Raw genomic sequence first — 26,061 nt, forward strand, 5'->3', positions numbered from 1 at the left:
CGAAACCGGAAAACCTACCATTACCGGTCGTCTCTTTTTGAAACCCTAACCCCAAATTCGAATTTCAAACCCTTACCAAACCCTAACCCCAAACCCTTCCAACAAATTCCCATATTGTTAAGGTGGTGGGAAAACCCTAAATGCTATGACTGGACGTATTTCAAATCTCCAACACTACCATTCCCATATTGTTAAGGTGGTGGGAAAAGTCTACTGCTACAAATGCTATGACTGGACGTATCCAGTGAAGTCCCACAACAAGAAACATCTCAAAGGTATATCTCTTAACGACATAATAAGTCACATAACAACCTCTTTTGAACGTATGTGCGTGTCATTCATTTCCTCAAAGATTTTACAAGATTAAAACAATAAAACGTGACTAACAGCTATCTTGTAGAGTGAGTAAAATTGTGATCTCGTATAACTAATCACCTACAATTAATAAATACAGAGTGACTAGGAATATAGTATAACTTCACCAAATAGTATAACTTATTAATTAGCATTTCTGAATATATAGATACTCTGAAGAAAATAGTTTTAGACCTATTTGCAATCATATGGTTCTGTTCCTAGTATTCACATTTTTTCTCTTGGTCCAAAACAATAGGATCAATTTAATAACACAGATTCCATCACTACAACATCACCTAAGATTAAGGTTCTACCATGAACTAATGGCACTCGCGCACATATTTCACTTTCTGTAATTACGGCACTAATTATTTTGCTCATTTTCATTCTTGGGTTTTGAGTTCATTTGGAAAGGTTATGAAGTATTATGAATCACACCGAGTATCCGAGCCCTGGTATTCTTCTGTCAGAAGAACTAATTATTTTGTTAAAGGTGTTTATACTTTATACTTTATAGATACCTTCTGTCTGGCTGAAACATTCAAATTATAGTTTAATATTCTTGATCAGTGACTAAATAATACTTTTGCAGTTAGACTCTCATTATTAGTTGTCCATGCCAATAAGTAAGGTGGTTCTTAGACATTGTATGTTACGGAATATGAATCCCATAAGTAAGGTGGTTCTTAGACTTATAGGATCTGTTGTGTCTTTTACTGATTGTGTGTATTCTAGGCTTCCATGCTGTTGATATGTATTTGGGTTTCCTCGAATTTTCAAATATTGTTTGACACGGCAAGTCGGCAAAAATGTGTGGGTGAATAAGTTACGTTCTTTTTAGTTGAACGATTTGGCCATTGGTGTAGGTGCATGTCATGCTAGTTCCATCTGCATTCGAATGTGGATTAATGGCTTGAGTCATTGTTGTTTTCATTATTGTTTACCTTGGAATAAAACCTTGTTATATTGATTACTTGATGATTAATGGTGGAGAGCTAGAGATATTGATTTCTTCGAAGTTATCTCGTGTTTTTGTTGTGAGGGTTAGTTGGGTATTATGTTTAGGGCGCCATTGCTCTCTTTCTACTTTTAGTGTTGTAAGTTGTGAATATTTGATTCTTACACTGGCCTTTGGGGTGGTAGGACATCTTTCTTGTGTTTGATTTATATGTGCCGTCTGACAGGAGTACTAGAATGTGTTTAGCTAGTCTTCAGAATATTAACTTGTCACATAAAGAATGGGTCCTGTATTGGGCGCCACCAAAATTGGATTGGGCAGCCTACAGCCCAAGCCCAAATTGCGAAGCCCAACAAAAAGCCCAGTACACCCCCCACTTCCATCGCAAAACCGAAAAACCTTCTCTAGTCGGTCATCTCTCACAAGACCCGCCAAAACCCTTCGAACCCTAACCAAAAACGAATTAGAATCACCCAATCCAATTAGAATCGCCCAATCCAAAAACCATTCCAATTCTCGCCCAATCCAATTAGAATCGGTACAATTGTAATTGAGAATCGCACAATCAAATTGAGCCATCGAGTTTTTCTTTCCTGAATCAAGTTTCATATCCAATTTGAATCAAGTTTCATATCCAATTTGAAGGTAAGAATCATATTGGCTTGGTTCTATTTCTTGTTGGCTTGGTTTAACTACTTGTTTTAGGAAATGGGTAATATTTGATGGTTTGGAATTTGTAATGGGGTACGGTTGTTGGTAGAATCTTGTTTCTGTTGTAATGGGGTACGGTTGTTCATTCCTCCTCTAATGTATGAAGATTGGATTTGTTTCAGTGTAACCTTATGTTAGATTCTTGAATTTTGAATGGAACTAGTGCAACATTGTCTCCATTTTAGTAATAATACGCTTAGAGAAATACTAGCGATGCTACCCCTTAGAGGGGGTAGCATGGTGATACCCCCAAACATGTGATTTAGAGCCCCGTTTGAAAATTAAAAAATGAGTTGCTTTACATCTTGTTGCTAAACTTTCATAGTGCTCATCTTTCATACCTAGTATTTTCCTTTAGGGCTTGATGTTATAAGAGAAGATACTTTTACCATTTTATGATTAGTGTCTCTGTACATTCTGTTACTCACCTTTTATATTGCTTATGTTCTTGAGTCTTGACTAATGAGTAATGACCTTGATTACATGCAGCTTTTACGAGTACTTGCTTAAGGTCCGGATCTGAGGGAACAAAACGAAGCGGTAAAGCATTATAGGTGAGAAGCTTTTTCTTTGGTTATCAAATTCTTGAATGTACAATCAAGGTGGTTTTTGGGTGGTTTCCCCTATGCTTGACGAGGGATAGAAATTGTATTGTGGGTTGAATATTTTATAGGGTGTTATGTACATATGGTTGTTGGAAGGATGTCATTATTGATTTCAGGTTGTTATGACAGTTTAAGTATCTAAATGTTGACTAAACAAAGGAAATTCTGCCCAAAATTCGATAGAATTTGGATAGTGTAACGCCTCATTCTATTTCTTCATATATACTTGGAGTTATCATAGCAAGCTTATAAGTACATTTGTTTTATTAATGGGATGATCTCTTTTTTTTCTAGTGGTTTTTTGTACATTGTTTATTTAAATATGGTTTACTAATACTTATTTTATTTTTCTTTGTAGCGATGGGTCCTCGATCAAAGAATGTGAAGAATGTAGCGAAAACTACATTAAAGGGTGTTAAGAAATTGTTTGGTGGCGGTTCCTCTAGGGTGATGCAGTTGGAAGAAAAAGACATAGGGCGACGGCTTAACCGCATCGGTAGCAGTAGAGGGGACCATTTGGAAAAAGAGGTTCTTGAGGTTCCCGAGGTTGATTCGTTTAGTGAAGATAGTGTAGATAGTGTAGATAGTGATACTAATATAGGTTTAGATGAGGTTTGTGTAGGTTTAGACAAAGGGAAGAGTATAGTAGAAGAGGAGAGTGAGAGTGAGGAGGAGAGTGAGGAGGAGGATGAGCAGGATGATGATGTTGAAGAATATGTGGTAGAAGACGTACCACCAGTGGAAGAAGCACCTCCGGTATTGGATTTCGTAAGAAAATCCAATGATGATTTGGAGTTTCAAAGAGGTGTGTATGGGGGAGGCCCGTATGAGTCAGAGTTGTTGTATGACTATGCGGTGCATGTCGCTCGCGATGTTTGGGAGAGAAGGGTAATATTTTGTTTTTCTTGTGTACTTTGATTTTCTTTTACAAAATATTTTGTTTCTGTTCATATATATCTAATGCGTGCTTTCGGTTGTTTCAGTGAGGATCATGAGGCGTTGAAGTGTGTTTTACACTTAGCGAAGTTATCCCAATGGAATTTTCAAAAATGAATGTGAAAGGTCTCCGAGATTTGCCGCGGATTGAGAAGGATGGGTTGTTTGATCTCGTGGAAGGTTATCACGAGCATATGGATCCACCATTGATCTCGGCGTTTATGGAGAGATGGCATCAGGAGACCAACACCTTCCATATGCGGTTGGGAGATGATCGTGACTTTGGACGATGTTGTCCAAATCTGGAGTCACGATTAGAGGAAGAGCGGTGCAAGGGGACAATGTTGAGTGAACTTACAACAATCGATAAATCTCTTACATCTTGGCAGGGCTCCCTATTGATTTGATTAGGGCGGAGATGGAAGCTAGCAAGTTCACTTCAAAAGTAAGGCTAGAATTCATCCGGAAGCATTTTACTTAACAAGATTCATGATAGCCCTATATGTGACGTATTTTGGGAATGTGGTAGAGAAGGCCTCGAAGTTTCGGGATGTTCAACGGACCGTTAGAGCTTTTATTCGTTTTTTCTTTGGATGTGTCGTTTTTTTACCGACAAGTCCGACCGGAGTGCCTATATGTTATCTCGAGGTCGTTGTTGAAATTCATTGAGATAGAAGAGTATGCATGGGGTGCAGCAATTTTGACGCTTTTATATAGAGGTCTCGTGGTCGCCACACGCGAAGGTGAAAGGGGTTCTGGTGCTATATGACTCTTCTACGTAAAAATTTGAGTATTTTAGAGTTTATTTTTTAATGTTAATTTTATTACTCTATCAATATGTTAACTATTTGTGTATATCTAGGCATGGATCTATGAGTATTTTCGGTATTCATGACAGTCCCAAATTTCAACTATATCTCGCCTCACCGGCGTGCTCATAGACACATCCCGCCGCTCCACACTATTACGACACAACGATGCATTGCAGTTTTATCGGCGATAATTGATGATTTGAATGAGTTCAATGTAAGTATTAAATTCAATGACAATTTGGTATTTAAGTTTGTTTATATTTATTTTTAGTAATTGATCATTAGAGTTGTTAATGACACATTTGATTTTGTTTCAAGTTGTTTGGCATCCCTACAAAAATATCGAGATACAAACCCATCGATGACATTGCATTTTTGAGGGATTGCTATGTTTTTCAACATTGTCGAGCTTTACTGCCGCAAGGGTGGTGCGTCGGTTAGGTCAACTTGCAACTTGTACCTAAAGATCCTCCAATGCCAAATTGGAGAACAAGAACCGTGGCGGACGCGGATATGAGGTGATTTGGACCAATATTGGGCCACTTTATCGAGTCGTGGCAGTAATCACATTGATCCAACTCGCAACCGAAGACCTATTTCATCTTATCCATGGGAGTGTCATCAAAACTACATGACTTGGTATGCGAGGAATTCTCATGTAGTTTTGGTGAATCCCGAGCTTCTTCCTATTCATCCCCCCCGAGACAACCGCTTTAACCGTTTCACCGATTGTAAGTATTGTGATTTTTAATTGAGTTTTTCTAACGTGATTTTTTGCATTCGATTGGTAACTTATCTTGATTTTTCTTTTTTCGATAGAACGGCGCCATCGATGAAAACCCGCTTGCTAGAGAGAGGTCTGCAATTGGTGGGAATGATATGCCGAGGAAGCAAGGTCCCTCCTTCGAACAGCGCATAACTTGACTAGGTGCAAGTACATTCAGGGCTTATAGTTGATTTGTTTCAGTTTAGGGTTTGTAACTTTGTAGTTTAGTTTGATGGATGTAATTCATACATTGATGGATATGATGTTTGCATGAATGTTTGAATGGAATTTAATGTTTAGGGTTAGGGTTTAATGTTTGAATGTAATTTGTTTCAGTTTAGGGTTTAATGTATGAATGGAATTTTATGTATGGATGAATGTTTGATATCTGATGTTTGAATGGAAAAGTGGAATTTGATGAATGAGAGTGTTTGATATTTGATGTTTAAATGGAAAAGTGGAATTTGATGAATATGAAAGTGTTGTAAAAACAAAACGAATTTTGAAAAATTTTGCTTCCAAATCCACCCCACCGCATCGTTTGGCATAAAGGCCAAACGACCTCGCCAGATCGCTTTTGTATCAAAGCCAAACCACCATGGCAGATCGGTCTCTTTTTAATCTCAAACGACCCATTTAAGATCGCTTTTTTGTTCTAAAGGCCAAACGACATGACCATATCGTTTGGTCTAAAGGACAAACGACATGACCACATCGTTTGGTCTAAAGACCAAACGATCTGGCTGGGTCGTTTTGTATTAAAGCCAAACGACTTCACCGTGTAGTTTCGGTCATTATTGACAACATACGAACGTTATTTCAAATCACTCGATTGAGGTCCGAATCAACTAGTCGATCACTCGATTGCCATCCGAATCAACTTAGTCGATCATTCGATTTCAAAATCACTGGATTGACGTCCGAATCAACTTAGTCGATCGCTCTATTTCCAAATCACTCGATTGTCGTCCGAATCAACTTAATCGATCACTCGATTTCCAAATCAAATCAAATAAAAGCCCTAACATTATTTCCAAATAACAAAAAAATAAAATAAAATTACATTTGTTCCAAATTACATCAAAATATCAAATTACATCAATATATCACTTAGTCGATCGCTCGATTTCAAAATCACTCGATTGCCGTCCGAATCAACTTAGTCGATTACTCGATTTCCAAATCAAATCAAATAAAAGCCCTAACATTGATAACATAAAAATCAAATCAAATTACACTTGTTCCAAATTATATCAAAATACAAATTACATCAAAATATCATATCGACAACATACAAACAACTTAGTCGATAACATGTACTGTTGGGTCTTCAACGAGCTCATTTTCCCATATTAAATTGGGAATGTTCAATGCCATAAATTGCAATTGCCTTCTTTGTCAAGGCCAAATTCCAACTTTCAGCAATATCATATCGAGCTCTAAGCCATTGGCGACATTATCGAGGAACCGGACAATCTTCAACAAGTTCAACATTGACAAAATAATTTCCACCAACATGTGCCACCCAACACTTGGGTCACTCTCGGGATTTGCTTGGGTTCTCAGCGCATGAGAAGGAAGCACCGATGAGTTCCTAAATGCATAAGGACAACATTAAATCTTGAAGCAAATAAGTATCCAAAGAAAAGGCATGCTCATCCACTTATTTAAGGGTGCGTGAACCTTCTTCATGTAGGATTTCCTTCATCGAATAAAAACCTCACTTTGATTGTACAAAGTACAATAAAGGGGAGGTTGTCGAAGCTCTTCGTGACAACTCCCTTCTCATCTGTGGCCATTCTTCTTGACTTCTTCCTAATGCAATGCGAGAAAGCTCTATAACCCGCAGATTTGCCATCGCCAACAGTGGTCATGGACTCTAACAATGTATTTATGCATTTCTTCAGGAATATCCAACCCGTAATCCTTAGGACCCCTTCGTCTTTCCAAAGTCTAAGCCATCTCTCACATTTCGTGGTGGACCGTTTTTGGAGAAGGCTTATTTCGTGGTGTGGTTGTTTTGGTGTTTTGGGAGAAGGTTTATTTCTTGGTGTGGTTGTTTTGGTGTTTTTGGAGAAGGCTTATTTGTTGGTGTGGTGTGGATGTTTTGGGTTGGTAGTTTTGGAGAAGACTTCTTTCTTGGTGTAGTGTGGATGTTTTGGGGGTGAAATAATGTTTGGTTGTGACGAGACCCACTCTTCATGGTCACGTTGAGAATGTTCAAAATGAGATGGATCTCGCTTTGAAGAGTTATCATCTCCGGTTTGAAGCTTTTCGCAGCCTACCTTCGCCCGACCTTTGGTTTTGCTTTCCTCACAAGGCGTACTAGCCATGTACTTTCTCCGGGTACGGCAATCTCCATAAGCTTCCTAATCATAACCCTCTCCGCTCTTCTTCGTAAAACCATTGCAAACCTATTCATGAACAAGTCCATGAAGGTGCAACATCGGGACCAACACCCACCCACACATTGGGAGAAGGCATAATGTTTTCCAAAAAGGGGTCGATAGCGATTCAAAAGGGATGGACCGCTCTTGCTCTTCAAACTCAATTAATTCATGAGCACATGGCAGTCCATGGCTCGTGGCGCTAAATAGCACCAACACCTTATCTCTCCATCTTTAACACGCTTTTACGGGTATCTATTTCTTCAAATAACAAGTCTAAACACTTGCGTGAGACAAGGCCTCCGAAGTTCACGTAAACAAAGGAACTCGGTGGTGGCCGAAGTTACAATCATACTTCTCGGAAGGTAGCTCTAATTTCGACATCCGGATCTCTAGAATCGGGTGGATTAAGCTAAACATACTCAAAAATCATGACAGTTTGCATTTCCTAGTACACACTTCACCGAAAGCATGAGACCCTTCAACTCTATTGGTCGTTGTACTCCCCAAAGTGAATGTGTTGGTCATCCAACAACATACTTAATCGATCCCCGTGGAGGAAACCAAGTCTCGCAAATAACAAACAAAATTGAGTACTCAACCCCGTAATATTTTTCCAAATCATCCCATCTACTGGAAAATAACCTCTGTCTTTGATTTGACTACGTTGTTCCACACGAACTGGGCCTTTCTACAAGTTCTCAGATTTGCAAAAATATCGTAACATTTTGAAAGGACGACGTAGCGATATGCCATCTACATAGATGCTTGTGTGCGTTAGGAAAAACTCATGTCGGCACTCATCGGGGCTAAGTCCCGGCCGACGAATCCATCCGCGGATGGACTTATGTCACCAAGCAAGCCACTAAAATGATGCGGGGCCCACTCATAGTCGACCGTTGTTTGGTGAGCGGCAAAGACTCGACACACGGTGAAAGATTTCCATGTTGAAGTCACCCCCCAACAAATGCATTTAAAGGCCACCGATACCGTTAGTTTTGTAGGTAGCGTTTAACATGAAAACTGTTGGAAAAGTCCGAGCCAACTTAACACCTTCTGGATGGGCCCATAACAATCCCGTTATCTCCTCGGTATTCCACTACAAAAGAAACGACTTTACCCGACTGACAATGACTGTCGCCAAAGGTATTACCCGACAGACCAAAACTGTCGCACGACCGTCGGAAAAAGCTCGGTCGGCATAGGCTTCTGACAGTTATTAACAGTTAGAACAGGCCGTCGGGTTTGATGATCTTTGCCGACAGCTATTCCCACTGCTTTGGACCGTCGGGTATGCCTGCTGTCAAGAACCGTCGGAAATGGACTGCTATTGTTAACCGTCGGGTATACCTGTGGCTAGCCGTTGGATAGGGCAAGTGTTATAGGCCGTCGGATAGGACAAGTGTTATAGGCCGTCAGGTTAGTTTACTACTAGACAGTTGGTATCTGTCGGGTATTAGTTTTTTGTTTTAAAAAAAAATATTTGTTATAATAATTCTTTCATGTATCCCAACATTACATTTTTTTCCCCTCAAATTACATTCTTGCAGGTTCCCACTCAAATGCTACAAGCGCCAATGTATTCATAAAGAAACAATAAGAACAACAAAATGCTAAAATTAATGTACTCTGCTCAAAGACACTGAATAGTTTGTGACTTGCATGACTATAATAATCTTGCCTAACATGACTAATCAAAGGAGAAACAAGACTTCAAGCTAAGATAAGAATAATATCGGGGCAAAATTTAAAGTTAAGACCGAACAAGAAATGTAGGACTGAACATGCAGCCCTTTATGTATTGCTAAAGCTATTCCCAACAACTTAAAAGGAAATGGTTTTACTAAAACTAACATTTACAAAGAAAAAAGTAGAGGGGTCAAAACTTGTCATATCATAAAAGGATTTCCAAAGTGAAGACTTTCCCTTTTAACCAAAGCTTGCATGACTTCTTTTGCATTTGTTCCTTCCAGAAAAACTGACAGCGAAAGCTTTTCTCTGCTTCTGATAGTTGTGTCTCCCAAACCTAAAAGAATTTCCATGTAATGAGTATATAGAGTATTGAAAAAAGAAAAGGGTGCGAGTAATCGGTTGTACTATTATATGAATGTAAAAAAAAAAAATGTGATAAGCATTTTATTTTTTATAAAAGAGATAAGCATACATGCAAACATAGTTACCTCATAAGATAACATTCCAATCAATCCTCCAACCCAAAAACATCCTGAGGAATTGGGAAGACATCTGCTAACACATTTCGGCAAGGTGGAATAGGTTTGATAAAAGTGAAATTCCCAGTTTCGATTCCATATAGTGATCTCGATGAATAATATGTTATCAATTTTTTATCAATATGCATCACAACAAATTATCAAACAGATGCCCAATATATAGTTGAGAGAGTAGACAACAAACTTGTATTACTGTATTGACGGTGTACATTTCCAAAGAAGTTGAATAAAGAAAGACCACTATTACCACCACAGAGGAATAAGAAATATAAACATGCATAGTATGTCCTGTTGATATATCAGCGCGCATAGTATCCATGACGACATACTACTGAGCAACTAGTAAAAATAGTTTCTGAAACCAAAATGCAAATAATACCTGAAAAATAAGTGTCCCAATAGTGACTTGGCCATGAAGGGCAATTGTTACTATTATTATCAACCTTAACTTCAAAACCCGGGTTAAAAATAAAATACTACATATCAAACTTGATAAAATAATAACAGGGATAGAAAATATATACAAGTTTGTATAAATGGTTATAAAGAGTTTACCACTGCAATTGATGACATTGACAAGAAAAAGCCAACAAAGACACCCTCTGACAAACTTGCACCACATATCTACAGCAGATGTAAAGGTCAATAGTCAACTTCCCTTTAATATTAAGTTATTTACGACTGAAAAACTTCATTATAGAATGAATTCAAAGAAGAACATCTGCTTGATTAATAACTTTAAGTAAAGCCAAACAAATAATGAAGAAAACATATATGCAGGCAAATAAGATTGTTTAGTAATTTAGCTCATAAGTAGTTAAGTATACCAAATGGCCTCATAAATCAATCAGCCACTACAGTCAAATGACTTAAAAGAATATCATACAAGCATATGCAAATTATAGACCATGAACCTGAAATTTTAGCTGAAGTCATGAAAGTGTAAGTATTCAAAAGAAAGAAAGAAAGAGGTGGAAGTGTCAAATACAACATTTACAGGCCATAGCCACCAACCCGAGATTGCTTCAATTCGAGGAAAAGAGTTTGTCTCGAGAACCGGTTGAAATACCAACCCAATTGTTCTATTACTGAGCTTAAGCCTTTAGATATGAACAGTAAAATACTGCAGCATGGAAGTCAACAAATATGGAGGTCAGCAATATATTAAATAATGAACTATATCAGATCAACCCAATCTAAAAAGTGGCCCTGATAGACCTAAACCTATAAAGTCGTCTTTCAACATCTTTCTTCCTTTTGGCAACCAAGTCTTTCAACATCGTTGAATTGAAAACATTGCATGAAAACAAATCTAAACCGGGAGAGAAAAAAATGCACGCATTGACTTTAAAACAAAAGACATTAGCATTTTTGTCTTTCTCTTCTAAACTACATTGCTGGAAATCATATGACCTCAAAACATAGTGACCAACAGTCCAACAACAATCTAATTAAGAATCTTTCACTACTTTACATGGATCAATCACATCAATATATATACGTTTTCAAAAATATGGGAATGAATCAACTTAACAAAAATCATGTGGTGAAAGAGTCGAAAGAGGAGTCTTTGTGATGATGAAACACAAGGTCGAGTAGAAGATGAAGTCATTTTTGGTATTTTACCAAGGCAATCGTACCGTCGATGCCTTTCTTCACCTCCCCAAGAGAGGTGTGTGGTTTTCCAAAAGGTAGAGGGACTATGATACCAATTTTCAATTTGCAGAGAAATTGTAGGACAGATTTCTTTCATCTGAAATCTTAAGTACCTCTTTGTTAAGTTTTCTCCTCTTTCCAGCACAAGATTCTCCGCCTAAAAAGAAAAAAGAAGTCTAAAACAGTTAATCTTACTTGCTACGATAAGAAGGTGTCTACTTGAGAAAAGTGAATATGAATTTACTTCACTTGACTTTAGACCAAATGTTGTGTGCAATATATGTGAAGGACACCTGCAACTCTCATCTTAAAAACGAAAGCAGTATTGTTGCTACCGAACTGCATTACGTCTCTAAGGTCAGCAGAGTGCAAATATTCTTTTGGGACAGGATGGAAAAAATAAACCTGGAGTGCAAATACGAGCAATTAGTCCTATATTCAACACAAGCAGACTTAACATTCAGAAAAACTGAATATCTAGAACGTGTCAATAACATCAAAGTCAAAAGATTATAACTCACTCCACACTTATTGATGCCTAAAATAATTCGACCAGGTAGAAGCCCAATAGGATCATCAATCTTCCTAACACTAAAGAAAACCCGGAGAAATTGTTGTACATCTTGCATCATCCTTTGAAAGATTTTCCTGGAAAGAAAAATGGTAGCATGTTAAAGAAGATAGTGATTGGAGCTATTAACGCCTGCTTGAGCAGATTCTTATTAAACAAAATTCCTCTTTGAACTCAAAACCCTAAGGCTGCCATGTATGAAAAATATACCAATAAGCAGTGAAATATCAAATACTTAGGATTACACACCATCCTTCTCCCACCATACTATGCTGTCATCAATCTTAAACCACTTCCCCTGGAAATTCCGAATATAACACGTACACGTAGTGTCCAGAAAATGTAGCATTCATTGTATCTAGGTAAACCACCACTGCATAGAGCCTGTCTATTGGGGATTTGCCACTAGTCCCACTCATATATGGGGCCAAATTTAAGATCTCTCGAAAACGGATCGCTTTTATTAAGCTTCCCAAACTTCCCACCATGTATAGCATGAAACTTGATATGTAAAAAACAGGTATGCTAGCATTGGAAAATAGCCACTGCATTGATTTATGACATGAAATTTCATTTTCTAAAAATAATATCATGCACTAATTACCTGAAATCTCTTTAAAGCAATTGTGAGGACATTAGGGGCCTCCACTATCGTCAACCTTTTTTTGGCTTTTTCATAAGATCGACATCTGATTGAAAATAAACAGACCTTCAACATGATACAATAGCCTTCAGAAAAACTCAAGAAAGTTCACAAAACTTAAAAAGGTTCAGTCGTGGTATGAGGAAGATCCATGTATGAATCTGACAGAAAAATAGAGATTGACAACCAAAATATTACAAACTTGGAGGTCAAAAAAGAAAAGGAAAATAATCCAATGTTGACCAAACCATCCGACTAGAATACAACTATCGTCCACCTAATATACATATAGAAAACAATACTAATTTTGTCATGCAAGCTAAGGTTTCAGCCATTTACGAACATAGGCAGTTTATCCCACACAAAGTCAGAATCTGTCAAATGAAAGTAGTAATAACATAATAAGATAATCTGACTATGAATAAGTTGGCTATCGATTGCACTATAAACAACTTCATAAGAATAACAAAATAATACCACTTGAAGAGGATCCGAGTCATTTGCTAGAGCTACTTGAACTACTCAATCGACCCGCATGAACTCCTTGTTTTTCTTGTTGAACAAGCGATGAAGCAGACGACACATTTTTCTCCTCTGCTGCAACAATCAAGGTTATATTGAATTATTGAATGCAACATTAACCAAAAGTTCCATAAGGGAACCTAGGATGTACCCTGGGTCTAGTTTCCTTAAGTGCCTCTACTACAATTTGGAGCAGGTTCCTTACAAAAAAAAAATCAACAACAGGAAATCAAACAATATTCTTCCTATATGAAAAAGGAAACTAACATTTGTGATTCAAATACTAACCACTTCCTGCACATAGTGCCCAGCTTCTCCTTCACTTTGTTGAACAACTTTTTTCTTCTTTCTTAAACTTTTCTTGTAATAGGTAACAAATCTATCAAGTTCCCACAGAGTCTTCACATCAACAACATCAATATCCACCTCAATCTCATCATCACGTTGGCAGAGATACGAATTCCTCCTGCTTGTTCTTGGCATTGTTTAGTCTCTTTGCAAATGAAGGTGGTTTCTCTTTGAAGATTTATGGGCTTTCCATCTTTATCCTTGGAATCGAGTTCTATGAGCTAAACTTTGGAGGTTCATTAACACCGCCATCATATGTAATTCCGAACATTAAAATAGTACCAAGAATGCCAAAGAAACTGAAAAAACTCAACCAACATTCAAATGTTACAAAGTATTTATCTAACGTAAGAAGAGGAACGCTTTACTTGCAGAGATGTACAACACAGCCTACTACAAAAAAACCAAATACAAAAGGAAAAAATCAAATTTTAATCAAAATAATCAAATTTATTACCTTGACGGCTTATTTATTAGTATTGATTAATTTTTTTTTTTTAAAAAATCAAATTTATTAGTATTCATGCAATTAAAACTTGATTTTACATTGAATTGAATGTGTGTGTGAGAGAGAAAGTGAGTGAGAGGGAGTGAGGGATTTGAGAAGGTGTTACCTTAGCTTCTTGAAGCGTGAGTGAGAGTGAGTGAGGGAAGGCAGCCAACAACAAGCTTGAGTGAGAGGGATAATAGTTAGGGTTCTCTTTATTTTTTGATTTTTATCAAAAAATTTAGGGTGGTAACTGAAATTGGTTTGGCGCACTGATAATTGGAATAGATATGCCAACGGCTGAACTCGCAAGAACAAACCGGACGGTTAATAATTATAGCGAAAATTTAATCAACAGTCGGAAAGAAAGGAAGGTTAAAAACCATCAAAATAACTGACGGATAAAAGCTCTCACACAACCGTCGGTTATAACCAAAACACGTGAAGTGTTGAAAGAACTCACTGGACGGATGGAAAAATAATACCCGACGGATATCATTTGCAGGGACCGTCTTACAGACTGGAACTGTCGGGTAATTTTTCTCGAGTCTGTTGGATAAAGTCATTTTTTTGGTAGTGTTCTCATCCTGTCTCAACTCCTCAAAATAATGTTCTTTTGCTAACAACTCACGCAATCTCTGTAATTGTGTGAGACCGTTCATATCCAATTTCCTCACCTTCTGCCTTGCAGTGTAGACTTGGGATATACTAGAGATGTTATCATGATACCTATTCTTGATGGAATCCAATATTTGTTTAGGTTTTATTCCACACTTACTCATCTCTGACAAATACTTTCGAACTGGAACGGTTAGTCGAGTAGCAAATGCATGTCCTTCAAGGGTCTTAGCCAATGGATGGTTGTGAACACCATTAAGAATCCACAATTTTCCAACTATCGATTGTTGCCGTTATTGAAAATACCTTTTAACTTAAATGGACATCCCGATTTCTTGGTTCCCGACCTTCTCTTATTAGCCTTCTCTTCGCCTTCCTTCTTGTGTGACCGATACACACCCGAAAGCACTCATGAGCCAAATTCAATCTTGCTACTTTCGGTTTCCTTTGGCACACTCGACTTTTCAATGACCACAACAACATTAACTTGTCTTCCTCTAGCGGGTTGCCCAATCGATTGCCTCGCCACGTATGAAAGACCTAAACACATAAAAACAACAACTATTATTAATACACTAATAAAATTATATTTAGAAAATTTAAAAAAAAATGAAATCAATGCCTACTCAATCATACCTCTTTCAGAGTAAAAATTTACGTTGTATCACTTAAAATCGGTTGACAATCCACATCATTCGGTTTGCGTAAGATCGGTTCCCGGATAGCGGCAAAAAGAATTCTACATATAGAAGAATAAAACAAGAGTCTCAAACAATGCATTTAGTTTCAAACCAATCCGACCATGTAGTTTCATCAAGAGTCCAAACGACCCGGCCATGTAGTTCTATATAGTGTAATGAAACGACACGGCCATGTAGTTCTATAGTGTAATGAAACGACCCGACCATGTCGATTACGTAGTGTTCTCAAACTACACCACCATGTCGTTCAGTAGTGTTCTCAAACTACACCGCCATGTCGTTCAGTAGTGTTCTCAAACTATGGCCCATGTCGTTTGATAGTGTTACTAAACGACCCAAACCATGTCGTTTGGGCTCGGGTTTTGCATTCATTCATTTTGCATCCATTCATTCATTCATTCAATCAATCAAGTGTTTTGTATTCATTTTAATCAAGTGTTACCTCATTATTTAGGTTTGCATTTTGTCGCCGACGATTTTCGAATTTCATTTTTTCGACTTGTCGATCTTCAAATTCTTCACCTTGACCTTCAACATTTTGTTCCACTTCTTCACTTTCAACATATCTTCTATTTTCTCCTTCTCTAATTTGTTGTTCTTCTCTAATTTGTTGTTGTACATCAAACATTACCTCAAATACTTCTTCTTCATCTTCATGTTCCATTTAGAGAAACTTGAGTGTGTAGAAACTTGAGTATGTAGAGAAACTTGAGTATTCTATGTAAACCCTAAACTCTAAACTGAGTGAATGAGTATTCTATATATATTTGAAATTTTGATATATTTCGAATAATTGAGTGAAATATATTTGTAAACCCCCCAAACTAGTTTATTATTTACAATTGAATAAAAAAAAATGGAAAATAACAAGTTTAGATATAAAAGCAGATTATTATTTTAGATTTGGATAATTTAGTGAAATATGTTTGAAATTAATTTTTTTTTTTATGTCTGCATTTAAATTTGTAAACCCTAAACCCTAAACCCAAAACCCCAAACCCCCAAACTAGATTATGATTCAAAATTTGAAAAGAAAATAATAAATAATAAGTTTATAAATAAAACAAATTATTATTTTGAATAATTAAGTAAAATTTGTTAGCACTAAATTTGTAAACAACTCTAAACCCTAAACCCTAAATCTCAACCTAGTTTATGATTCACAATTTTAAAAATAAAATAAAAAAAATAACAAGTTTAGATATAAAACAAATTATTATTTCAAATAATTAAGTGAAATATGTTGGTAATGAAATTTCTAAACCTTGAACTCTGAACTCTAAACCCCAAACTAGTTTATGATTCACAATTGAAAAAATAATAATAATAACAAGTTTAGATATAAAACAAATTATTATTTTAGATTTTATAGCATGTTTGATTACATGTTTTAACTTGGTTATAAAGATACTATGTCATAACAGATAAAGAGTGTAGAGTGCATGTAGTTTTATTGATGTAATTGTGTTGTTTCTAACCCAATTTTTTAAATCGGATTTCAAATTACATGTCCAAGTCGTTTGAGTGTATACTCAAAAACTACATGGACAAGTCGTTTGAGTGTTACTCACACTAACACACAAACTACGCGGCCATATCGTTTTAGCGTACACCATGTCGTTTTGAGTGTACACTCAAACTACCGCCATGTCGTTTGAGTGTATACTCAAACTACATGAACCCGTCGTTTGAGTGTTACTCACACTAACACTCAAACTACGCGGCCATGTCGTTTGAGTGTACACTCAAACTACGCGGCCATGTAGTTTGAGTGTACACTCAAACTACTCGGCCATGTCGTTTGAGTGTATACTCAAACTACATGAACCCGTCGTTTGAGTGTTACTCACACTAACACTCAAACTACGTGGCCATGTAGTTTGAGTGTACACTCAAACTACGCGGCCATGTCATTTGAGTGTACACTCAAACTACGCGCCATGTAGTTTGGGTTTACACTCAAACTACTTTCGGCCATGTCGTTTGAGTGTATACTAAAACTACATGAACCCGCCGTTTGAGTGTTACTCACACTAACACTCAAACTACATCGCCATGTAGTTTGAGTGTACTCAAACTAACACCATGTCGTTTGAGTGTACACTCAAACGACACGGCGTAGTTTGAGTGTAAACTCAAACGACATGGACACGAAGTTTCGGTGTTAGTGTGAGTAACACTCAAACGACTTTGTCCATATCGTTTGAGTATACACTCAAACGACTTGGCCATCTAGTTTGAGTGTAACTCAAACTCAAAGTAACACTCAAACGACATGGTTATGTCGAGTGTACACTCAAACGACTTGGCGAAGTCGTTCGCATTTACACTCAAACGACATGGTCGTCGTTTATGTTTCACTCAAAACGCACACCCACTATGTCGTTTTGAGTAAACGTAAAACCACTTCGCCAAGTCGTTTGAGTGTACACCGCACGACACATGGTCGTGTCGCTTGATTGTAAAACGTAAAACGATCCCGGAGGGTTCGTTTTGGCAATACCGTTGAATTGGTTGCTGGGCTTGGGCTTTATGGCAAATTTGTAAAATTTCTTTTTTAGGGGTTGCCCAATCCAATTTGATGAGTGCCCAATGGAATCACCGATAACAGATCAGCTCATGCCAGCACTAGCTTTAAGCATCGAAGTTGTAAATTGATTCAGTGCAGGGCAACACTTCCAATCAACTTCATAATGATGAAAAGGATGTCGACACCCGAAAGACATTAGCAACTCGTCCCTGTAACTACTAAATCACTCACCCATTCTTTGCTTTATCATAGGCATTGGATTTATGTTTGGGTGAAAATGTGAAGCTGTCTGGAACCTTGCCAAGCAGCACCTCGATCAGAAATTTTTATCTGCGTGGAAAATGGAATGTAACAGCTTAAAAAAATGCATCACAGTTAAATGATGGTTTATGGTCCATTGATTCGATCAAAGTACATGCCCAGCCAACCGCAGATTCGGAGGCCATTAGCGTCTCAAGGTCATCACGGCCACAGTAGCTGGGTGGACGCCAGTTCAGCCGTTGTGGGGTAACATCTAATAAGCCTACAGGAACATACCTATATGTATAGTTGAGCCATTCAAGCAAGAAGTGCCTGGTTGTCTCCACACCTGCAGATGCATAAAACATGTTAACTTCCGGATACCTCCACATATAGTTGTCTTTGGCTTTGTCAAAAAAGCGACAACTATGCCTCAATTTACGAGTAATTAAGCAATTGCAAACAAAAGAAAGTGGAGAACTATTCAATTGTGAATGATGAATCCATAAATTGTTACATTCGTGCTGCAAAAGCTCAGAATTTCTCTTCAAGACCTCTGCTTTATGACCTGTTACTGTCAATGAAGAAGTTAACCAAACGGACAAATTCCTTAAGCGTCTCATCTAATGAGTTATTAGTTATTACACTTGGTGCAGCCAAAGGAGGTCAATGATGTAAACCACATCAAGCTGGCTGTCCTTGTGGATGGGGTTTGAAAACCTTCATCTAGTGGCAGAGAGGTTGAAATTTCTAATTTTACAGTTCAAGGTTGCAAATTTATTCCACTAATAATACTTCTTCATACAATATGTTTTGTTGGATTTTTTTTTCCAGTATAAAGCAATTATGCATCATCGGTATTTACATCTAGATGAATTCAAGATGTTTCATTAGATAGTTGAGATAAGGGAAATGTTTGGTTTGCTGACTATCACATAGTGTGGTGTTTATCTGTGAAAAGGACGTCTCAAGAAATGTTACGATGCTCATCAAAAAGCATATGACAATCATTGTCTAAAGAGATATTTTATAGGAACTGCAAAGCTGAACAAAGCAGTTAAGGAACTACCTAGATATACCACTACAAAAAGAATATAAAAGTTATCTGCCAAAACCAAGAGGAGTCGAGGTGGACATGAACAAAAGCAAGTTTTATCAAATGGCATGTAAAAGGTTATATTAAATCCCTTCAACACCACAATAATAGTATTTCAAAGAATGCATGGCATTAGAGGCACTGGTTCTGTAGATATTATGAGCATTACTGGATTGACAAGACTCGTGACTTACCTTTTGTATCGGATCCCCAATGTTGAAGGCCGAAATTGGCGTAGTCTTTGAGAATATTCAATCTTTCACCTGAAGAGATGTCCCAGTGGCCTCTGTTCCTTGATTTCAGTAAATATCCAAGGCTGTTTAGCAAAAGTGCATTTATTCATCATCACCATTTTGGAAAGTCAAATCTTTAACCAAAAGAACCAAATCGAGTATTTCCTTACAACTTCGGGAAATTAAAGATTGACTAAATGATACCCAAGACGAGTTGATGACTAAAATGGCAAGTAAAGCGACTTAGAAGATAAACAATGCTTTGAGAAACAAACCTTTACAAGTGAACCTCTAGCAATCGAACAATTATATACCTAAAATACGTGATTTTTCTGAAAAATTTGACTTTCTTCTGTATTTTCGACATTTCATAAATATAAAACCTGTCATAACCTGAAAATTTAAAACAATATACTTCTCATTGATTTACCTAGCTACTTAACCGTCTTGACGAATGCCAGAGCAGTTAAATAACCGGTTAAAAAAATGAGATCACTGCAACACTAGGACTTAGTACACCAAAGAACTTGAATGTCTCGACTAATGCCAGATCATCCAAGCACCTCGCACAAAGCCATTACCAAAAACACATATTAAATATATACTTTCAAGTCCCATAGTTATCAAAAGGTTTACATCATTAACAAATTCGAATGAAGACATACCTCTTTCGACTCAAATTTTTGCAATAAACATAAAGACTTAGAACCAAAAAAGACCAACAGAACTGATCCTGCAAGGACAAAACGAATAATGGTTAGCTTTGGGAATATATTGTAATGGAAATAGCCAGTGGACTCGCAAATGATTAATACTTATTAATTAAAAAAAAATTGTTTTACTTAAGATATATAATAATAACACACAATGAATGCATGAATTACTATAAATGACATTTTGAGGAAGATGCAAGTTTACTTCCAGTGAATCTTGAAGGAGGAAGTAGATAGTCTAGGAATAAATGACATGCTGTCTCACCTAGGAGTTTCAGTCAGATTCAAGTAGAGGACGCAGATAATGTGCAGATGGACAAAACCTATGGAGGGAATTATGAAGATCAATTCTGATGGGTCCATGACAGCTACTGATGCTAGCTTGGGAGGGTGTATACGAGATAAGGAAGGTCATGTTGCTGCCATCTTTCAAGGTCGAGGGGGGATTAAATCAGTTTTGTATCAAGAGCTGAAAGGTATTGAGATGGGCCTTAAAGCGGCAATACTGATGGACTTCAAGAAAGTGATTATCGAATTTGACTCCAAGAGAGCTGTTCAAGTTCTTCTAGGACAGGAGGAGAGCCCGTGGTATTGTCTCAATTTAGTAGCTGCTATTAAGGGGCTTGGGAATAGTTTTGAAGTTCTTCAGTATAGGCATATTTACAGAGAATGTAACCAGGTGGCCGACTTTATAGCAAAGTCAGTTGTGAGAGGGGAGTGTGATTATGTTTTTAGTTTGCCACCTTTGTCCAAGGAATTATATGTACTAATGGAAAAGGATGTAGTGGGAACTATGTATGCAATAGTTGTTAATTCATGCAGGTTAGGGTCTGCCTCAACCCTTAATCTTTTCAAAAAAAAAATTGTTATAGGATTGGGATTAGAACAAATTCGAATGAAGCTTAAGACATACCTCTTGTGGCTTAAATATTTTCCATAAAACATAAAAACTTGGAACAAAAAAAACTGCACCTGCAAGGACATAAAAGATAATATAATCTTTAGCTCCATAATGAACTATTTAAGGGAAACACGTAATCAACATAACGATTTGATATTTAGCTTCTAAATTGTTTGAAAAAGGGTTGAGTAATAAAGTTAAAATACATTTTCAAATAAATATGACTATATAATGTCAAAAGTTGAACTTACATGCATGCATTTGATGTAAACAAGTTCAGATTCTCAATCATTCAATCTCTCAGGTGGAGGTGGAGGTATAATGTAATCTCCAACAAATTCTCTGCTACACTTTGGACCAAGTTGATTTAGTTCACTTATGGTAGAGGCATTATTTTGGACAAACGCAGAAATAGATTGCCGATTTTGTTCCCATGTCTTGACAGAGCTAATTTCTTTCTTCACAGAGAATGAAGTAAAATCAACACGGTGATCTTCAAGATCACTAGTGATTGGATTGAATAGATCAACACACCCAAATTGATGAAGTACTTGAAGTGGCACATATGGAGTGGAACCATGAAGGCCAACAAGTACAAGACTTTGTCGACCTGGAATATGTAGATAAATATTGATTTTACACAAGGGCCAATCACATTCCCACTTGATGTCCTCAATCTTCAAAAGAGTATTGTGAAATAATATATACTTATATTAATAAAAGAGTATTGTGAAATAATCAAGTTCCACAAGACAAGCCTAACTATGCAAGTAATTCTACATATGAGTTTTGGTTTATGCATCTAATAAGGCTTGGTTCCACATCTTCAAACCTCCCACAAGTGTAAACACTATTCTGGTCAAGAACAGATTTTATTCTAGGAGATTAAATCTTTCACACTTACATGTTAACAATTCATTCTTGTGTGTAGCATGCTTATTTGACAGACAATAGATTCACGTCTATAGTCCTTGCCGCATTGACAAAGATTGATTCTAGAGTCAGTTACATTACCTTTGTTGGTCAAACAGCTTACTTGTTGTTGACTTTGTCAGAATAGAAAGTAGGTGGTTTATGTTTGATCCACTATCAGAACCTAGTGTAGTCAATCAAATGAAATACTTTTTTATTTATTTTTTCTATATCTATTAAATTAAATCTTTCGAGACTGAGGCAGGCACCCCTAGTTCAGTCAATTCATCTATTTATGATTCTTGGAAAAAAAAAAAAAACTAACTCAACGGGGTCCAAACTAAGGTGAGCAGGCAACCCTAGTTCAGTCAATTCATCTATTTATGATTGCTGAAAAAAAAGATAGGATTCGAATATCTGCTTTCAAATAATAAGTCGAATTATTGTCGTCCTTGTTACAAGAAAGAGGATTGGCAGTCTATTAATTCTATGGGTTCAGATAGGACTTGTCTTGCAGTTGTAGTTTATTTCGGTAAAATTTATGTATTTGGAACATCCAAAGACGACAATATTTGGGTTCTTCACTGAAAAGAAAAAGAAAAAGGTAACTCAATGGGGTCCACCCTAAGTTGAGCAGGCAGCCCTAGTTCAGTCAATTCATCTATTTATGATTACTGAAAAAAAAAATATAGGATTCGAATATCTGCTTTCAAATAATAAGTCGAATTATTGTCGTCCTTGTTACAAGAAAGAGGATTGACAGTCTATTAGTTCTATGGGTTCAGATAGGACTTGTCCTGTAGTTGTAGTTTATTCCGGTAAAATTTATGTATTTGGAACATCCAAAGACGACAATATTTGGGTTCTTCATTCATATATATGCTGAAGTATATGATTTTGACAGTGATGAATGGTCACTACTATTCTCCTCTTGTCTGTGCCTGGTCTCCGCTCCCAGGAAACCAGGGAATTCTTATTTTTCCTCCTACCTTCCACTCATATTATGAATATACTTTTGAGAGTTTCTTTTTGGTTATTGGTATACAATAATAAGGCAGTTGTTAGGTAGTTAAAAAGAAAGAAAAAAACAACAATTCACATAGTTGTTTATCTGCCAAGAGAAATGCCAACTCGAGAATAAATGGTTACCCGACTCTATAAAAGTAGCACATAAAACACTGTTTTGAACCCTCATGTTTATTTTCTTAAGGTTATCCACAGTGAGAATCCGCTCATATGAAGCATACCATACAAAAATTGCAATATTCTATGTTGACGGAGCTTTTTGTAAACCTTAATATAATCAATTAATCACCATGTTAAAAGAACACACTAGAGGCATTGCGTACAACTTTGAAAACGAAAGGGAGCAACGAAATCGAAATACACATCAATGTTCTAAGGCTACCCCCACACACACAAATAAGAAAACCAATTAAGGGAAGATTGAGAAGCCAGCTAGAAGAATAGTTTGTTTATTGGCATACATATATGTATCATAGAACCCAAGATTCTACAACACTCTTCTCACTCACAATATTCCCCCCACCCGTTGTATAGCATAATGTTGGATGTATCACCCTACGACAGTTTATGTGGTCTAAGAACTGAATTCCCATGCTGATGTGTTCTATCTCCATCGTCGAATTGTCTAACCTAAACCAATATTTGCTCTCACAAAATTCAACCAATACCTTACTTATCTCTACTGCATCCTTTCTAGGCCCTCGAATTCCAATTAAGAATGGCCCCCATACCGAATGTAGTCCATTTTCCTTGTCTTTTCCCTCCCACTTGATGGCACAAATTTTGGCCAAGCAGGATTGTGATAACCATTAGTAATGGAGTCCTTCCATATAGAATTGAACTTCGAGGGACAAAAGTACTTAATAATCTTTTCTTCCATCCAATTATCAAACCCAGTAAGGTATACATTACCAAGCAAAAGGCTAAGAATCCCACAATGACCATAGGAAGGGACCATTGCCGCTTCCATTGGCAAAAAACTAAAGAAGGCTCTCAACCAATACGGATAACGTTTCGGCTCATTCTCATTAAGAATTTTCTTCCTAGTCCCTTTTTTTTTTTGCTTTTTCTTCTTCTTTTTCATCGTTTTAGGTTCCTCTTTCTCTTTTTCCACTTTATTCCTAACAAGAGTCCTAAGAGCTGATTTGATCAACCCCAACACTATTTTATCCCTTACACCCTTCTCCAAACAACCCATCAACATATCTACTCTAAAAAATGCAATCCAAACCTGGCAAATGCATCAACCACCACTATATCTCACCAATGGTAAGAGAAGTTAACAAATCGAAGACAAAAGCGAAGCCAAAAAAAAAAGTCTATTTAAGCACGAAAAAGAGTAACGACGCATTGCTTTGCTTGGTATCAATCAAGTCGAATAAACAAAGGGGGGGGGGGGGACCAATTTATGCCAAATAAACAAGTAGGGGGTAAAGGGGGACCCAAGAACGAAACAAAAAATTAAAAGCCAGTTGAGTACCTTTTTGCGAGTAGACCGGTGGGTTGCGAGACAATAAAACATCCAATGTGGAAAGGGGAACCTGTTAACAATAATCAAGTAGTAAAAGTTGTTGAGATGAGAAGTGAGTGGAGTTGAGATGAGAAAATCGGATACTTAAGAAGTCAGACAGCGAGAAATGAGAAAAAAATGGTACGTACCTGTATCGAGTTGAGAGAGAGGAGATATCGAGTGAGGAGAAAGAGAAGAGGGCGTGAGTTCCTGGCGCCAGAGAAAGAGAAAGAGGGAACGAGTTAACGGCGCAAGAGAAGAGTGAGGAGAAATTAGTAAAGTTTGTACAAAAATGACATACATAAACCAACCAAAATACTTTTTGGGCCACATACTCCTTCGGCCCAAAACGTTTGCTCGCTCACTTGAGAGGGAGAGAAAGAGAGAAATAAGGAAAGACAGAAACCAACCAAATGACCTTTTGTCCACATACTCCATTGGCCCAGAACGTTCGCCTCTACTCACTTGACTAGATACTGCTAAGAAGTGGGGGCTTGAGCGGAAAGGGAGGAGTGGAGAGGGAAAGCGAGGAGTAGAGATTGAGAGTGCGTGGAGAGGGAAAGTGAGAGGGATGAAAAAAAGAGGAGACGAGGTCAGACAGACAGAAACCAACCAAACACATTTTTGTCCGCGTACGCCCCTTCTACCCAGAACTTTCCCCTCCGCTCACTTGATTAAGATAATTTTCAATTAAAAAAATGATGATTATGTATTGCACATGTTCCTAATTATGGGAACTAGCAAAATGCACGTGCTAGCACGTGGTTAATATTGAAAAGTAAAGAAGAAGCACAACAAATATAATAGTTTTAGGTAGATAGTAGATACGTACTTGGAAACTCACATTATAGATTTGCTTATTTTGTTGCAGCTCCTATAAATGAGAACACGTTGATGTAATATATCTTAACCAAAACAATAAATAAATAACACATTGATGTGTGTAAGCACATTATCTAAGATTAAAAATGTGTATACTTGTATATCTGTGCAACATTTTCCAAGATCCAATTCATTTCAATGCAACAACCAGAAAGTATAAAAAAAGTGTTAACAAAACACCATCATTGGCATACATCTTACAATTAGTATGACATCTTGAATATAGTTTGAACACACTATTACATCCTAAATCAGTATATTACATCTTCCAATATCTATGTGTGGTTACTGTACAAAGCCAGTGTACTTTGGATCCCACACAATTTCTGAAGGATCATCACCCCGCATTAGATAGTCCTACTTGGCACACACGAAAGGGGGAAGTGTAGGCTTATTTTAGTTCCATGCCCTTGTTGGTGGAAAGGTTTCATGAGGTATGACCGACTACTTCATTACAATTTAAAAACAATTAAGTTTACTATCTACTCAAAATTTGAGTGTAAAATCATATTATATGAGATGGTAAGAGTAGCTAAACGTAAAACCAAGGTCCGCTTTGATGGGACTCGGGGTATTCTTTTGGTCACCCAAATACCCAATCAATTTTTTCATGTTACATTTTAACATCTATAATTACAACATAGGAGTTGGGATGTTCTTCAGTTATGACGTTGACACATATCCTAATATGCTTATGGCCAACTACCCT

General features: G+C 37.1%; 2 protein-coding genes and 3 long non-coding RNA genes across 8 annotated transcripts; 2 read left to right on the top strand and 3 right to left on the bottom strand.

Annotated features, from left to right (window-relative positions):
- Positions 1-148: 148 nt before the first annotated feature.
- LOC147487120 (uncharacterized) lies at positions 149-3,109 on the top strand. The gene is made up of 3 exons (XR_015202797.1): positions 149-275; positions 2,516-2,580; positions 2,990-3,109. It is a non-coding gene; the product is annotated as an uncharacterized LOC147487120 (long non-coding RNA).
- Positions 3,110-9,251: 6,142 nt separating this feature from the next.
- Positions 9,252-10,179, bottom strand: LOC147487121 (uncharacterized). The gene is made up of 2 exons (XR_015202227.1): positions 9,713-10,179; positions 9,252-9,558 (listed from the first exon to the last, which is right to left on the bottom strand). It is a non-coding gene; the product is annotated as an uncharacterized LOC147487121 (long non-coding RNA).
- A 635-nt stretch (positions 10,180-10,814) lies between these two features.
- Positions 10,815-13,126, bottom strand: LOC147487122 (kinesin-like protein KIN-14I). Of its 4 annotated transcripts, XR_015202001.1 has the most exons (6): positions 13,111-13,126; positions 12,595-12,679; positions 11,941-12,067; positions 11,664-11,824; positions 11,533-11,576; positions 10,815-10,886 (listed from the first exon to the last, which is right to left on the bottom strand). XR_015202001.1 is itself a non-coding variant. In XM_086572462.1 (5 exons), the coding sequence occupies exons 2-5, from the start codon at positions 12,049-12,051 to the stop codon at positions 10,866-10,868; spliced, it is 288 nt and encodes a 95-aa protein (XP_086428588.1). In that variant the 5' UTR covers positions 12,052-12,067; positions 12,595-13,070; the 3' UTR covers positions 10,815-10,865. The 4 variants fall into 4 exon arrangements, 1 of the variants encoding a protein (XP_086428588.1); XR_015202000.1 differs by lacking the exon at positions 13,111-13,126 and having other exon boundaries at positions 12,595-13,070; XM_086572462.1 differs by lacking the exon at positions 13,111-13,126 and having other exon boundaries at positions 11,713-11,824; positions 12,595-13,070.
- A 4,695-nt stretch (positions 13,127-17,821) lies between these two features.
- On the bottom strand, positions 17,822-19,690 carry LOC147487123 (uncharacterized). Its single transcript, XR_015202102.1, has 3 exons — positions 19,370-19,690; positions 18,377-18,428; positions 17,822-18,169 (listed from the first exon to the last, which is right to left on the bottom strand). It is a non-coding gene; the product is annotated as an uncharacterized LOC147487123 (long non-coding RNA).
- Positions 19,691-20,446: 756 nt separating this feature from the next.
- Positions 20,447-22,082, top strand: LOC147487124 (uncharacterized). Its single transcript, XM_086573943.1, has 2 exons — positions 20,447-20,884; positions 21,954-22,082. The coding sequence occupies exons 1-2, from the start codon at positions 20,447-20,449 to the stop codon at positions 22,080-22,082; spliced, it is 567 nt and encodes a 188-aa protein (XP_086430069.1).
- Positions 22,083-26,061: the final 3,979 nt, after the last annotated feature.

Source organism: Coptis chinensis, chromosome 7 (assembly GCF_015680905.1).
Source record: "Coptis chinensis isolate HL-2020 chromosome 7, ASM1568090v1, whole genome shotgun sequence".
NCBI classification, from domain to species: Eukaryota; Viridiplantae; Streptophyta; class Magnoliopsida; order Ranunculales; family Ranunculaceae; genus Coptis; species Coptis chinensis.

Coding starts and splice junctions, on each gene's coding strand:
- LOC147487122 (XM_086572462.1), bottom strand. CDS start 12,051: ATGATGCAAGATGTACAACAATTTCTCCGGGTTTTCTTTAGTGTTAGG. Junction 11,825..11,940: donor TAGGCATCAATAAGTGTGGA/GTGAGTTATAAT, acceptor TTTGCACTCCAG/GTTTATTTTTTCCATCCTGT. Junction 10,887..11,532: donor GGAGAAAACTTAACAAAGAG/GTACTTAAGATT, acceptor TCCATGCTGCAG/TATTTTACTGTTCATATCTA.
- LOC147487124 (XM_086573943.1), top strand. CDS start 20,447: ATGGAGGGAATTATGAAGATCAATTCTGATGGGTCCATGACAGCTACT. Junction 20,885..21,953: donor CTTTGTCCAAGGAATTATAT/GTACTAATGGAA, acceptor TCTTGTGTGTAG/CATGCTTATTTGACAGACAA.